This window comes from Bos taurus, chromosome 16, assembly GCF_002263795.3.
Source record: "Bos taurus isolate L1 Dominette 01449 registration number 42190680 breed Hereford chromosome 16, ARS-UCD2.0, whole genome shotgun sequence".
Classification (NCBI taxonomy): Eukaryota; Metazoa; Chordata; class Mammalia; order Artiodactyla; family Bovidae; genus Bos; species Bos taurus.
Genome location: NC_037343.1, coordinates 30859321 through 30876403, shown reverse-complemented (window position 1 = coordinate 30876403; position 17083 = coordinate 30859321). Strand labels below are relative to the sequence as shown.

Below are 17083 nucleotides of genomic sequence, written 5' to 3'. Positions count from 1 at the left end.
TCAAAATCATGATTTCTGTACACCCAATAAAGCTAATACAGAGGCCTGTATACCATGGACTCGCTCTTCGTTGATGACATAACCACTTCTATGTGTCTTAATGCTCCCTGCTTCTGCTCTAAGATGAATAACCAAGTCTGGGCCAGAACAAAAAGAACTGTTTTAGGTTTACTTCTCCAAAACCCAACTGTAGTACATGTAGTTTTGTCAGGCCATTTTTTCCCTTAAAACACATACACACACACAGCGTATGTGTGTACACTTAGGTAGATACAGCTGCACAGAAATAAACAAGCTTGTGTTTGTGTGTGTATGTGTGCATGTGTGTTTGTTTAGACAATGTTGGCTGCTGTGCAAATAAAGAGAAACGTTCAAATTCAAGTTACACACTGAAGGAACAGTTGACAATATTTATTGTTTAATTGAATGGAGAAAATGAAACAGTTCTATTTAAAGATTTCCCATGTTTTCTTACAGCTTGATTATTACTAAAGGGACAAATAAGAGTTTCTTGTCAATCTGGTCTCCTCTTCTTAAGCTTTTCCATTCCCTTAATTAGCATGTATCTTAATGCTTTAGTTAATCCTTTTACACTGCTTAGGTTCTGGTAATAAGGAAAATCAGTACACTAAGTCTAACTTGCTTTATATCTTGGAGACTACTTTAGTAGTCTGGGTCTAGAATATATTCATAGTAAATCTGATTTATTATGGTACTATGTATTTTTTATACCTATTTTTTTAAACTAAAGAAAGTATCTTGGCTCCTTATTACTTTTGTTGATGGGTATTCTGTTCATCTCAGGGAAGAAAAATCTTTTATGATTAGCTCTATAAATCACTACTCCAGGCTTATTTCAGAACCATTTTTCTAAAAACATTGTTTTACAACTTCACTTGCTTTTGGCTCAGGACATTACTTTGTAATAGGTCTTGTAAGGTTCAAGAAACATTTTTCTGTACTAAAATAGCAGATAGACACTACGGACTGAAAGCCCAAGACCCATTTATGACTTACATGACTGGGGAGTTTGGGAAGCTGGACACAAATGGCTCAGTCCCTTCAGAGTTCTTTCCTGGGGTAACACATCCATGTCATAAACTGCAGAGAGGCAGGTCCTGCCCCTCAGGGGAAAGCCTGGGGTCATTCAGTGATGCCAAGAGACTAAGTGGGCCTCTGTTGCCTAATCCTGTGGAAGCCAACTGTTGCCATACACCAAAGTCATTTTTTCCCAATGGTCTATCACTAAGGCTGAGGTTTTGATATTCAAAACAAAACAAAAAAATCTGTAGGGCCATCAAACTCAGTATACCATAGGCCTACCAAAAGTTCCCAAGATTTATTTGTAACCTACTCCTAAAAAAAAAAAAAAGTGAAAGTGTCAGTTGCTCAACTGTGTCCTTTGCAACCCCATGGACTGTAACCCGCCAGGCTCCTCTGTCCATGGGATTCTCCAGGAATGAATACTGCAGTGGGTTGCTGTGCCCTCTTCCAGGGGATCTTTCCAACCCAGGGATCAAACCCAGGTGTCCTGCAATGCAGGCAGATTCTTTACCATTTGAACCACCAGGGAAGCCCAACCTAATTCTATATATGCTTAATCACTTTTAACACCTAAATAAAGTGAAATAAAATACAAAATATTCTAATTCTATATCAGGGCACTTTCAGCTTTTTTTTTTTTTTTTTTTTTTTTGCACAAAGTGTAAAGGGTTTTTTAATTATGCATAACACATGCCAAATTTTTATTTAAGCCAATAAATTTTTAAAGAATTGCACATGTTCTGATTCTTTCTACTGCTTCACCTTAGTTCCTCCAAAGTCATAATCTTCAAGATAAGACAGCCCTTTCAAAAAGAAGTTTTGCTCAATCCACAGCTGTCACGTCAATCAGCACAAAATTCTTTCATCTCTTTGATCTCCAGTGGAATACAGACACACTTCAAAATTTCCCACCTAAGGAAAAAGATTGTAATCTTTGGGATCCAATTTCCTGAAGCAATTTACTTTAGGACCATGGTTAGGGTCAGGAGATAGATCTGCTAGTTCTGAATTTGACACTCTTTAAAAATATATTAAATTCAAATCATATTCACTCCTAAGCTATCACACCTTAGAACAGTACAGATTGTTGGGATATGCCCATATCTAAGATTTTAAAAGTTTGCCTATTACGTTTTTCATAGTTTATTTGGCAGCTCTGTCTTGTAATTCTTTCCCACTGACCTAACAGTTGTATGAGTAAAGGAAACCACACAGTTACTCTACGAAGCATTTCCAACAATGTAGGTTTACAGATAAAGCCCCATCAGGACAGACCTCAGGGGGCACTTTCAGCTTTTAAACTTTGCAGTCTGTAGTTTTCCTCCACAGACAAGACAGACATACCTTTTACACAGTTCTTACAGAAATTCGGCTTGACTAGTCTTTTTACAAACTAATATTAAATAATTATTAACAGCAAAACTTAATTCTACATATAGGATTATAAAATGTAGGCACTAGGCTTTTTCTTCTCTAATATGTACAGAGGATTCCAACCTCTAAAGCACAAGTCAACAACTCTTGGAGGTTAATGGAGGAAAGAAGGTAGACAGGAAGAGGTGGGGGGAGGAAGAGAGTCTGCAGGTCATTCTCCCCCTTCCTTTCTTCCACCCTCTTTCTAAGAAGGTACAGTTGTATGAGGCAATTCAGGTAGAAAGAAAACAGCCCTATGATAACCTTAAGGTGTTGCCTTTTTGGTACTTTTGGCAAAGATGGTCAAATCCTCAACTACAACCTCCTGGTGATTTATGGGATGATTAAAGTTCTTACTGTGAATTTGCACTTAAATTGATTTTATTCATGCTCCAAAGTTGTAAGTTATCTACTTTTCACTTTGCTATTCCATGACAAGTAACACTGATACAGAAAGATAATACTAGTATATGATCCTAAAGCTATTTTTAATACCTTTACCAGTAAATTAATAATGGGTTCATGGTAACAAACATTGGCATTTTACTCTGTAATTACTCATGTGCTGCACATAGTGTACCCTACACCTTAAAAATGCCTTGCTAATTCTAATGAAGCACTTCCTGTGAACTCCATTCCTCTAAGCACTGTACATATACCATTATTATCTCTGTTCTACAAATAAAGAAATTGAAACTCAGGAGGTTAAATAACTTGCCCAATGTCACAACATTAGAAAGGGTCAGATTCATGTCCATAGCTCATGTTCAACTGGTGCTTCTCAGACTCTGAGACACACACAAATCACCCGAACACTTTGATTAAGCTGGCTAAGGGCTGGGTCTGACATTTTACATTTCCAAAAGGCACCAACGCTGGTGGTCCACAGACCACACTTTTAGTAATAAATTCTAGATCACTTCACTCTGCTACCCAACTATATACTAGAAGAGGATGATATTTAACTTAGGATCCAGTGACCTAAGCAAAAAGGCATTTATATCCTAACTTTAAGTACTTAATCAAGGTGTTGTTTTCAGTCTATGTGAAGAGTTTCAATTTACAATGAAGTTCTAGACCCAACTAAAATACACTTGATTTGGGCAATGTCTTTTTTTCTATTCTTAGGACGAAAGCCTATTTCTCCTATTCCCATGCAAATATACAGAAGAAAAACAACTTTTTTTTTTTTGATTAGGGGGAGTGGGGAGGTAGACAAGGTTTTACAACTTGGCATTTGACTGAACATTACACATAAAAGCAGACACATCATTAAGACACAAAGCTCTTGACTACTCAATTCTCAAATATGCCACAAAAAGCTTCAAAGACAGCTTGTCTCTGGATTTCTCCTGCTCAGCAACTTTTTAAAGGTGGGATTACAAAAAGATATTGTTCCAAGTAGTCATGTTTGTCTACTAAAAACAACACGCTTCAAGTCCTTACACTTAAAGACACCTCTGACACGAACTGAAATAGACTTACTTGTTTGAAACTAGACCAACATTAAAATATGGTTAATTCCTAATATACTTAAACCTCATTTCTCTTTCTCAAAATCAAGCCATTTCTAAAAATTATCTTGTCTCTCTTGAGGACTACCCAGGGTTTTCTGTGTTCATGCACTCTATTTTTCCTTTTTATGTAATATTTGAATAAATATAATCAAGGAACTTATTAGACTTTGAAATTAAAATCTGGTCTTATGAACCAAATTACCTATAGAACTTTCTCCAACAGGTACCTTTATTTGGCAAAACTAATACAATTATGTAAAGTTTAAAAAAAAAAAAAAGAGTACTGAAAAAAAAAAGTGCTGCCTTTTAAAATCACCTTTCTTTTGTGTGTGTGTGTGTGTGACTGAACTGAATTTATTTTTTTTCTCTCTTTTTTTTTTTAATTTTATTTTATTTTTAAACTTTACATAATTGTATTAGTTTTGCCAAATATCAAAATGAATCCACCACAGGTATACATGTGTTCCCCATCCTGAACCCTCCTCCCTCCTCCCTCCCCATACCATCCCTCTGGGTCGTCCCAGTGCACTAGCCCCAAGCATCCAGTATCGTGCATTGAACCTGGACTGGCATCACATTTCAACATAAATATATTCTAATGTTCTTTTTGAAACGTAGAGAAACTACTTGAAAAAATGGGTAGAAGGGACTATTTATATGGCTTTCCTACCAGCAAATAGGTACAAATTTGGCAATTAGGCAGATCCGGATTTCTATTCTGGGTTTACATCCACTCTTAGTGACTGTGTGACCTAAGGGCAGGTTTATCTAAACTTGCTATGCCGTAATTCTTGGTTTTTCATATAGTAAGCACTCACATAATTATTATTGCAGCAGATATTATAGAACCCTTTATATCATAAAAGAGAAAGTTAAACTTCACGGAATTTATGCAACTTGTCGAAGGTCACACAATAACTGAAAAAAAATGAGTAAGTTCAGCTCTATCTGACTGCAAAGCCCATGAAATCTCCTCTGACCCAGATTGCATCTTTAATGTAGAGTTTTTAATTGCTTAACAGAGAAAACAAGTACTTCTCACACACCCAGTGGATCTTTAATTTTAAAAAGCCTATACCTATCAGATCAGATCAGTCACTCAGTCGTGTCCGACTCTTTGCGACCCCATGAATCGCAGCACGCCAGGCCTCCCTGTCCATCACCAACTCCCGGAGTTCACTCAGACTCACGTCCATCGAGTCAGCGATGCCATCCAGCCATCTCATCCTCTGTCGTCCCCTTCTCCTCCTGCCCCCAATCCCTCCCAGCATCAGAGTCTTTTCCAATGAGTCAACTCTTCGCATGAGGTGGCCAAAGTACTGGAGTTTCAGCTTTAGCATCAGTCCTTCCAAAGAAATCCCAGGGCTGATCTCCTTCAGAATGGACTGGTGGGATCTCCTTGCAGTCCAAGGGACTCTCAGATGTCTTCTCCAACACCACAGTTCAAAAGCAATACCTATAGTGTATCACAAATGCCACCTACCTCTACAGTATTGGTAGTAAGACAACCAATTATCAAATATCAACTAACTGGATGGGAAAAACATAAAGGTGAATCTCAAGTAAACACACATACATATGTAGTTGAGGACAAAGATGACTGAGAAAACTAGCTATTAGGTCCTCCCAGGTTTTCATTCTAAAAAACATCTGTTGAAGACCCACTATGAGAGCATAGTGCTAGAGTAATATTTTACCAAACATTATAAGAGGGATTAAGACTAAAGATAAGGACAATTTAAAACAAGAAAAATAAACCAACTTAAACCACAATAAGAATATCTAATAGCTGATGTTTTAAGTGATAGGAGATTCAATGTAATTGCATCTCAGGATATTCACCCTAAGGGCTTTTCTGGTGGCTCAGTGGTGGTAAAAAAAAGCCGTCTGCCAATGCAGGAGACTCAGGTTTGATCCATAGGTTGGAGGAAAAAAACAGCAACCCACTCCAGTATCCTTGCCTGGGAAACCCCATGGTCAGAGGAGCCTGGCGGGCTACAGTCCATGGGGTCACAAAAAAGTCAGGCACGACTTTAAACAACAACACACTCACCTAGATACTAAGGCTCGTCTGTACAAAAGTGATAATGGGTGAGAAAGCGTCTATGGACATGCAAGTGCTCAGTTGTAGACGCCTATCCTCTGTCCTGGCGGCAGTACAAGGTCAGGATTCACAGCATGGACCTGAGGTCACAAGGACCTGAGTTTAAGATCTAGCTCCGTCATTAACAGCTGTGTGACTTTAGTAACCTCTTTTAAGCCTTAGTGACCTCAACTGTCAAATGGGAATAAAAACCACACTTATTCTATACAGTTATTCACTGAACACACTTTCACTGAAGGTGTACCTCACCATCTAGCATTGCACTGGGCGCTGTGGGTAAGGTGTGAAAATACGTGTAATGCGCTTGGCATGTGTCAAGAACAACCCAGGGATTTTTGTCAGTTTTGTCCCCTGCTGTTGCTCAGTACTTAAAGCAATGACTGACAAGTAGAAGGCTTTAAATAAATATCTTGCTAAATAGTGAATAAACTGGTTAGTGCCAGGTGGATCAGAAACTATTCCCGCTGCCATAATCCTTGCTGGACTCGGCCTTCTTGAGAATATACATATGTAAGCATTGCCGGAAGTTCAAGTCTCCTCATTTGTTTTTAATAACATTTAGAAGTCTAGCTCCTAAGACTCCATATGAGATTTTCTGTCACATATTTACAGTGTTTTTAACTGAACATTCTGTACAATAAAATATTAAAACATACAAAGAAGTAAAGTATGATGCACCTTCATGTATTCATCAACCAGCTTCAACAATAAGCAACACATTTTTCACTGTATTAAAATGTGTTTCCCAAATCTTAGCAAGGTAAGACTTATAAACTACCTATTTGGACATAACTGTCAGTTCCTAGTCTAAGAGAAAGCAGGAGGTATGCGTTTATGCTCTCTCATACAACTTTGGCTCTCGCATCAGCTCTCTTATAAGATGGCACTGCAGAGCAAAAATAAATTTTACTGGCAATGAGCATTCACAGAAAATATAGCCATCAATCCTCTCCTAAGCCCTTCCATTCTGCTATTTTGGGTCTTTCTGATAAATTAAAAGCAAATTTCAATGCAATCCACGGAAGGTTTTTCATTGTTTTCTTTTTTAAAGGATCTCTTTAAATTTCAATTTTAAAAAGAACCAACAGGGAAGCCTTGCTACACAAAGATTATGAACGTAATAAATCAGCTCCATGATTTCCCTGGTGGTCCAGTGGTTAAGAGTCTGCTTGCCAATGAGGAAGACACAGGTTTGATCCCTGGTCCAAGAGGATCCCACGTGCCACGGGGCAACTAAGCCAGTGAGCCAAACTACTGAGCGCCCCTGCGCCCTAGAGCCCAGGAACCGCAACTACTGAGCCCACACGCTGCAACTAGGGAAGTCCGAGCACCACAGCCTGTGCTTCGCAACAAGAGAAGCCGCTGCAATGAGAAGCCTGAGCACCACAAGAGAGTAGCCCCCGCCACCGTAATTAGAGAAAGCCTGCACGCAGCAACAAAGACCCAGCACAGCCACACATAAATAAAAAAATATGTTTTTAGTTAATAAATAAGTGCTCCAAGGACCTTCAGATCAGTATGTCATCTCTTCTCTGAGAAGCTTAAAACACTTCCTTAACATCTTTCATTAAAGTGATTCTCAGTTCGCCATGAGAATCCAGGCTTCCCTGGTGGCTCAAAGGGGAAAGAGTCTGCCTGCAATGCAGGAGACCCAAGTTTGATCCCTGAGTCGGAAGATCCCCTGGAGAAGGAAATGGCAATCCACTCTAATATTCTTGCCCGGAGAATTCCATGGACAGAGGAGTCTGGCGGGCTACAGTCCATGGGGTCACAAAGAGTCGGACATGACTGTGCAACTGACTCTTTTCAGTTTGCCATGAAAGGTGACATGACGCTCTGGGTCAGGCCAGGACAAACAACCGCTATACTGACGGTCTCACTTGAGGCTATTATGTGTAGGCATGGCAGTCCTCCTCACCGACCCAATCCTCAAAGTTACAGGCAGGTACCAGGCACTTTTTATCACTTTACAGATTAATTAGTCATGTATCTATTTCCATCAAACACAAAAGCACCCATGTGATACAAGTTCCATCAGATTTTTTTTTTAACAGCTACAACGGCTGCTAGAAGCCATCTCATTCCCTTTCCTGGCCTCGATCATGGCCAAGTATAAGCAGGAACAACCAAGATAGGCTCTCCACAACCCTCAGTCAGAGGCACACATACCCATCCTCTCACATGTCCTAGGATAAACTGCTACTCAATCTCAGTACCTTTTTCTAAAGATGTGGCCAGCCCCTGAACTAACAGACACAGAACTTCAGCTGGTAAAATTAAGGTAACAAGCCACACGTCTTTTATAAACACAATAACCTAAGAGATAGTGAGAAACAAGTATTACTCCAATTTCAAGTGCAAGAAAATCAAAGTCATACATTTCTCCCTAGGAGAAATATCCAACAAGATCCTGGAAAACTGCCGTCTAAGAACAGAGAGAAGAAAACATTATACCACAAGCAGAGAGGGACCAGGGAACCTAAGGATTCCCAAGAGTCTATGGTTGTAAGTAGATTTCCCAAAGAGATAAAACTCGTTACCCCAAATTTCAGGTTTCTTCTGACTTAGACCATATGTTCTTACACAACCAGATTGATCTCACTGGCCCTCTCTTGAACCTAAACAAAACCCAGTTGTACATTTAGAGAGGATTTACTGCTCACAGCAACAAAACTGATTTTCTACTGCACGCACGTGACTGCTTTTCTAATGTTCCTTTTTAAGTTAAGACAATGAAAGGAGGAGTTCTCCCTTGATGATATGTAGACCTCAATTGATGCGCTTTAACATTAAACTAAGAATTAAGCTGTTGATAAGTCCTTGAAATCTGGTATTCTCATAAAACATTCACGTTAATTCAAGCAAAACATTAAAGAGCATTACATAATAAGTCATACTAAACTGGCGATGAAAAGAACCACCATTAAGACACCCAGAGCATCAGTTTATCACAAGTTATCATTCACAGCATGAAAATATGTTTTAAGACTAACATCAAAATACTCACTGAGCCCCCAAAGGTACCCTATTCTTCCCTTAAATACACAGCATTTACCAAAGCATTGTTGTATGCAAACACAAAGATTGCCTTCTCTAAAAACAAAACTATAGAACTTCTTTGTTCTTTAGAAGAACAGCCACTAAGTTATCTCTATTGCTGAACTAAAGGCTTAAGGGACCATTTATGGGAAAGAAGGTTGTGTAATTATGTACTTATGTTCTCTCATACAGCCTTGACTCTCACATCAGCTTTCTTACAAGAGCGTGGAGCAAATAAGACAGCACAACAGAGAAAAAATATATATATTCATAAATACCAGCAATGAGCATTCACCGAAAATGTAATAATCTGTATCTCTCTCTTCCCTTCTCTCTTTCTCTCTCTCCCCCTTTCATCCATTCTGCTATTTGGGGTCTTTGTGATTAAAAACAAAGTCTCAATGCAGTCCAAGTTGTTTGTGGTTAATTACAAATAATATTTCATATATTAATAAATAGACCATTATTTTTTCACTATTTTAACAGATGCTATTAACAAAAAAAGTTTTTAAGATAATGAAGGACAAAAAATACATAACTTTCAACCTAAATCTCTAAACTACTGGGCTAGCTACACATTACAAGAAAGGGTTTTATATATTCACTCTTGTCTGTAGAATTTTCCCTAATCTCTGAGACAGATTATCGTCGATTTTATTACATCACAGAATGTATAATTACTGTTGACATCTGACAAGTTTCAAACAGGAAAGAAAAGCTTAATTAGTAATAAAGTTCATGGGGTCTGACTTCAGGAATAATAGCATTAGCTGGATGCCTAGGGCAAGTTAAAACTTATCTAAATTTTAGTTCCCTCATCTATAAAATGGGAATAATAAGAATACCTACCTCATGGGCCTCATGGGCTTCCCTGGTGGCTCAGACAGTAAACAATCTGCCTACAATGCGGGAGATGGCGAGCTGGATTCCCTGGGTAGGGAAGATCCCGGGGAGAAGGGAATGGCAGCCCATTCTAGTATTCTTGCCTGGAGAATTCCATGGGCAGAGGAGCCTGGCAGGCTACAGTTCATGAGGTCACAAAGAGTCAGACACGACTGAGTGATTAACACTTTCACAGAGACCTCAGGAGATTTTGTGAGATTATATAAGATAATGCACGTTGAAACCCTTGGCATTGTTCCTGACATGGCAAGTACTCTAAAAGTGTTAAATATCATCATCCTCTATACTTACTATCACCATTTTGTTATTGTTCAGTCTCTCAGTGTGTCTGATTCTTTGCGACCCCGTGGACTGCAACACACCAGGCCTCCCTGTCTTTCACCATCTCCTGCAGCTTGCTCAAACTCACGTCCATTGAGTTGATGATGCCATCCAGCCATCTCATCCTCTGTCGTCCCCTTCTCCTCCTGCCTTCTATCCCTCACAGCATCAGGGTCTTTTCCAATGAGTCGGCTCTTCGCATCAGGTGGCTAAAGTATTGGAGCTTCAGCTTCAGCATCAGTCCTTCCAATTAATACTTAGGGTTGATTTCCTTTAGGATGGACTGGTTGGATCTCCTTGCAGTCCAAGGGACTCTCAAGAGTCTTCTCCAACACCACAGTTCAAAAGCATCAATTCTTCGGCGTTCAGCTTTCTTTATGGTCCAACTCTCATATCTGTACATGACTACTGGAAAAACCATAGCTTTGACTATACAGACCTTTGTTGGCAAAGTGATGTCTCTGCTTTTTAATAGGCCATCTAGGTTAGTCATAGCTTTTCTTCCAAGAAGCAAGCATCTTTTAGTTTCATGGCTGCAGTCACCATCTGCAGTGGTTTTGGAGCCCAAGAAAATAAAGTCTGTCACTGTTGGCATTGTTTCCCCATCTATTTGCCATGAAGTGATGGGACCAGATGCCATGATCTTCGTTTTTTGAATGTTGAGTTTTCACCTTCATCAAGAAGCTCTTTAGTTCCTCTTCGCTTTCTGCCATAAGGGTGGTACCATCTATCACTATTACTATTTACTTATCAATCACAAATAATATCTTAGGCATTGCACCTGATGCTGGATACTTTATCATAGGTTTTCTCATTTATTTCTTTCAGCAACCTCATAAGGTAGGTACTGTTGTTATTGTTATTATTATTACTATTAACCCTATTTATCAATGAAGAAACTGGGTTTAGCAAGTAATTTTTCAGGTTCATACAATTAATAAATGGCATTTTTGTTGTTGTTGTTTAGTCAATAAGTTGTCTCCAACTCTTTGCGAATTTATGGACTGCCAGGCTCCTCTGTCCCTGGGATTTTCCAAGCAGGAATATTGGAATGGGTTGCCGTTTTCTTTACCCGGGGATCTTCCCGACCCAGGGATCAAACCCACATCTCCCGCATTACAGGCAGATTCTTTCCTGCTGAGCATCAGGGAAAATTCCAGTAAATGGCAAAACCAGAACCTGAACCAGAATGTATCTGATAACAAAGCTCCTTAACAGGTATGACATAAGTATTAACAGGTTGCAATTCCTCTAGAATGAGTAATAACAGATTCATTATCCAAAAGACATTATAGGTGACATTCACCTACAAGTAACTACACCAACTTCTGAATGCTTCAGCCAAAAACAGAAAAACCCAATTCCATCTCTAGATTAACTGACCTTCCGTTTTTTTAAAAGCTCCTTCAGGGATGTGAGTGATGATTTTGATAATATACCACATTTACATAGTCCTTTGGTATATAATATATACCAAATATATACTATACTATATATATATATATATACACAAATATATACTATAATAAATTGATCTTCACTATAATGCCATGGATACAGATAGGAACTATCATCTGATTAGATGAGGCAAGTGAAAGGTCACAAATCTGACAAGTAACAGAAGAAGGACTCAAACCTAAGTCTTCTTATTCCAAGTACAGAGCAATTTTTTTTACCACAACACGTAGACAAACAGGTTAATAAATATTAAAAACAAATCTCAAAAAAGAGTAACTGCTTCCCTAAAAAGAGTAATGGCTCCCCCCAAAAGGAGTCTACACATCACACTCATTCTCATCCATGATCAAAAGCCTTAAAGACAAAACAATGTGCTGTTCTCCAAATGACATCATTGAAAGAAAGGAGAAGGAACGTTAACACTCTTCAAAAAGGATGGCTGCGGGACCTAGAAGGAAGGCAGAGGATCACAGTCTCCAAGATAGGAAAATAAAATTATTTACCTGTACTAATGGAAAATACAGAAAATAAGGTTGAAAACTATACTGAGAAATTTAATTTATATGAGGAAGAACCATCAGAATCGGTATATATTGGCAGTACTAAAAGACATAGATCCTGCAATCAGAGATTCCAGGGGAGACAGAAAATTATATAATAAATATAAGTTCAAATAATTAACTAAAATACAACGTAGTACACAGAATAAAAGATATATGCTATGAGTACATGGAAAAGAGAGTAACACTTAAACAAACTGACTAATTGAATAATCTGTTGATCTACATTAAGAAAAAGTTAAAAATAGGAAATGCTTCAAAATACAAGAAAAAGAGTTTCAGAAGGTGTCAATCTGCTGTAGAAAACTAAGCTCAGTTTCTAATATAGCTGCCACTTACTATGCTTTTCCATTTCCAATGCCCAGTACATGAATCATTTGACCTGTCAATAAATTGACCATCCAAAAATGCACTGCTCACTAAATCCTGCTCATTCAGGGGTGGGCTCCAAGTTATATTTAAATCAAGTTACTCATTCTGTGACTGATAAATTAATGACTAAAGACAGTTCTTACAAGTCTAAAGTAGGCTTCTAGAATCATCTGCTAGCTCGAGTTGTATATCTTAACTAAAGACAAGAGAAGATCTTACTATAGATCTCCAATATTAAAAGGTCAGGTTCAAGAAAATCAATCAAAAAGCAAAGTTAAGACAGATAAAAGTGAAGTTTGCCAAGAAAAACGTCAGAGCTAAGCATAGAAAACAATAGTAAAAACTTTAATCAGGCTGTTACTGAGATATGCTGCAACTATTCACATTCAAGTAATATTTATTTCACCCCAGTAGTCTCAAATTTCAGTGCCAATAAGACAAAGTAGACAAAAAGACAGATTCCATAGGGAATGTGTTCTTATCCTGCAGGTAAGCAAGTCTTAAAATTTGCTGCATACCAACACCACCCAGGTAGTCTAGTAAGAATGTACACTAGTGTGCCTAAAATAGTAGATATTCTGAGAAACACAGAAAAACAAATTTTAAAATAAGCCCACTGCCAACTTATTCTGATGGTTGTGGGTCATGCTTTGAGAAACAGCAATATTCCAGGCATTATACTAGGTACTCTCAGATGTGTTCTTTCACTTAACCTTCATAAAGATCACACGACATAGATATTATCCTTACTTTATGAATGAGGAAACAAAAGTCCAGGGGTTAAGATGCCCAAAATTAAACAGCTAAAGAGAAAGAAAAAGGACAGAAGACCAAAACTTAAACAACTAGAGAGAAAGAAAAAGGACAGAAGAGAAATTTGCTGTATTAGACAGCAACGTGAGAATAAAGTAAAGAAGCTGAAAATCAAATATTCTTAAAAGCATTAAAAAATAAAAATAATAGGAAATCAGAGAGTTTCATTATCTTGTGTCACTCAAAGACACAGAGACATGAAAGATCAACACTAAAAATTATACACTATTAAATAATTATTTAAAATTATCTCTATAAAAAGAATGTCTATATGTGCATAACTGAGTCACTTTGCTATACAGCAGAGATTGGCACAACGTGTAAATCAACTATACTTCAATTTTTTAAAAAAATTAAAATTATCTCTGTAGCTGACTACACGTAGGCTGAGGCAGAGAGCAAAAGTACTTTGGTATGAAGTTATCTATGTTTAAAATTTACTTTCTTTGAACTTTCAGTCATCTTTAACAGGTAAATTAAATACTCACCTATTAAAATTTATTTTGATATAAACTTCTTGGTGATTACACAGAATTATAATTTTGATAAAAAGAATTCAGCCTGTGGCCCAATGTATACTAGCTCTCTTAACTGGTAGTACCAACTGATAGAGCATATTAATTAATTAAAGGAAGGAGAAAGTTTCAAAGTACAAGGAAAACGTCTCAGGAGCTGGCTGTAGACATAGTGCTCTGATAACCCTGTAAATCTCAGAAACTGAAATGCTTATCAAGCATCCCTGTGTGCTCAGTACTGTGCCAGGCCCTGGAAATTCACAGGAAAATAAGACTACATCCTTGTCCTCAAGGAGGCTAAAACCAAATGGGAAATAAAATCTAGTAAGAACCAAATTAGGAACTAAAGTATGTAATATTACCTACTACCGCAGATCAATGAAGGAAATCAGTGAGAAGCAGAGCAAGAACAGTAAGTATGAACACCTCTTCCATACCAAATACTTTCACACATGTTATCTCTCTTAATTCTAAGCATACCTGAGAGGTAGCGTTCAAGGTGAAGAAGGCAAAGTTCAGAGCAGGAAGTCACTTCCCTCAACTCCCATAACTAGAAGGTACACTGAGAGGTAAGGCTGAACAGAGATGGGCCAGATAAGACAGGACCACTTGCTAATCTGAGAGAGCTAAGAATCAGTCACTGAAGGGACATTTAGGGAAAACCACTAGGCCATTCAGGTATGACCTAAATCAAATCCCTTATGATTATACAGTGGAAGTGAGAAATAGATTTAAGGGTCTAGATCTGATAGATAGAGTGCCTGATGAGCTATGGAATGAGGTTCATGACATTGTACAGGAGACAGGGATCAAGGCCATCCCCATGGAAAAGAAATGCAAAAAAGCAAAATGGCTGTCTGGGGAGGCCTTACAAATAGCTGTGAAAAGAAGAGAAGCGAAAAGCAAAGGAGAAAAGGAAAGACATAAACATCTGAATGCAGAGTTCCAAAGAATAGCAAGAAGAGATAAGAAAGCCTTCTTCAGTGATCAATGCAAAGAAATAGAGGAAAACAACAGAATGGGAAAGACTAGGGATCTCTTCAAGAAAATCAGAGATACCAAAGGAACATTTCATGCAAAGATGGGCTCGATAAAGGACAGAAATGGTATGGACCTAACAGAAGCAGAAGATATTAAGAAGAGATGGTAAGAATACACAGAAGAACTGTACAAAAAAGATCTTCACAACCCAAATAATCACGATGGTGTAATCAATGACCTAGAGCCAGATATCCTGGAATGTGAAGTCAAGTAGGCCTTAGAAAGCATCACTACAAACAAAGCTAGTGGAGGTGATAGAATTCCAGTTGAGCTATTCCAAATCCTGAAAGATGATGCTGTGAAAGTGCTGCACTCAATGTGCCAGCAAAATTGGAAAACTCAGCAGTGGCCACAGGACTGGAAAAGGTCAGTTTTCATTCCAATCCCAAAGAAAGGCAATGCCAAAGAATGCTCAAACTACCGCACAATTGCACTCATCTCACACGCTAGTAAAGTAATGCTCAAAATTCTCCAAGCCAGGCTTCAGCAATACGTGAACCGTGAACTTCCTGATGTTCAAGCTGGTTTTAGGAAAGGCAGAGGAACCAGAGATCAAATTGCCAACATCCGCTGGATCATGGAAAAAGCAAGAGAGTTCCAGAAAGGCATCTATTTCTGCTTTATTGACTATGCCAAAGCCTTTGACTGTGTGTGGATCACAATTAACTGTGGAAAATTCTGAAAGAGATGGGAATACCAGACCACCTGATCTGCCTCTTGAGAAATTTGTATGCAGGTCAGGAAGCAACAGTTAGAACTGGACATGGAACAACAGACTGGTACCAAACAGGAAAAGGAGTACGTCAAGGCTGTATATTGTCACCCTGCTTATTTAACTTATATGCAGAGTACATCATGAGAAACGCTGGACTGGAAGAAACACAAGCTGGAATCAAGATTGCCGGGAGAAATATCAATAACCTCAGATATGCAGATGATACCACCCTTATGGCAGAAAGTGAAGAGGAACTAAAAAGCCTCTTGATGCAAGTGAAAGAGGAGAGTGAAAAAGTTGGCTTAAAGCTCAACATTCAGAAAACAAAGATCATGGCATCCGGTCCCATCGCTTCATGGGAAATAGATGGGGAAACAGTAGAAACAGTGTCAGACTTTATTTTTCTGGGCTCCAAAATCACTACAGATGGTGACTGCAGCCATGAAATTAAAAGACGCTTACTTCTTGGAAGGAAAGTTATGACCAACCTAGATAGCATATTCAAAAGCAGAGACATTACTTTGCCAACAAAGGTTCGTCTGGTCAAGGCTATGGTTTTTCCTGTGGTCATGTATGGATGTGAGAGTTGGACTGTGAAGAAGGCTGAGCGCCGAAGAATTGATGCTTTTGAACTGTGGTGTTGGAGAAGACTCTTGAGAGTCCCTTGGACTGCAAGGAGATCCAACCAGTCCATTCTGAAGGAGATCAGCCCTGGGATTTCTTTGGAAGGAATGATGCTAAAGCTGAAACTCCAGCACTTTGGCCACCTGATGCGAAGAGTGACTCATTGGAAAAGACTCTGATGCTGGGAGGGATTGGGGGCAAGAGGAAAAGGGGACAGAGGATGAGATGGCTGGATGGCATCACTGACTCGATGGACATGAGTCTGAGTGAACTCCAAGAGTTGGTGATGGACAGGGAGGCCTGGCATGCTGCAATTCACGGGGTCGCAAAGAGTCGGACATGAATGAGTGACTGATCTGATCTGATCTGATTATATCAGTACTGCACAGAACAAACCAAAAGAGGGAAGATCTATAAAAAGATACAATTGTCTAAGAAACTGCTCTAGAAAGAAGCTGCCCCTCACTGTCAGAGCCAGCCTGGCACTATCAGCTTTGGCTAATTAAGGGAAGGAGAAAATTTCAAAGTATAAGGACAATGTCTCAGGTGTTGGCTGTAGACACAGTGCTAGGAGCTGCCCGACACTCTTAGCTAGTGGGTGGCGTTCCCCTGTTGAAGGTAATTCCACAAGCATCATCGTCAGA

General features: G+C 38.8%; 1 protein-coding gene and 1 non-coding gene across 4 annotated transcripts in view; both read right to left on the bottom strand.

Moving 5' to 3' along the window:
- The window catches only part of SMYD3 (SET and MYND domain containing 3), a 739679-nt gene that overhangs the window by 702557 nt on the left and 20039 nt on the right, over positions 1–17083 (bottom strand). The window contains exon 1 of one of the 3 annotated variants that reach the window (XM_059875538.1): positions 9967–11329. Within the exon in view, the coding sequence (XP_059731521.1) occupies positions 9967–9980 (14 nt within the window). The 5' untranslated portion in view covers positions 9981–11329. 3 annotated transcript variants of the gene reach the window in all.
- LOC112441900 (small nucleolar RNA SNORA18) lies at positions 2199–2325 on the bottom strand. The gene has a single exon (XR_003029863.1). It is a non-coding gene; the product is annotated as a small nucleolar RNA SNORA18 (small nucleolar RNA).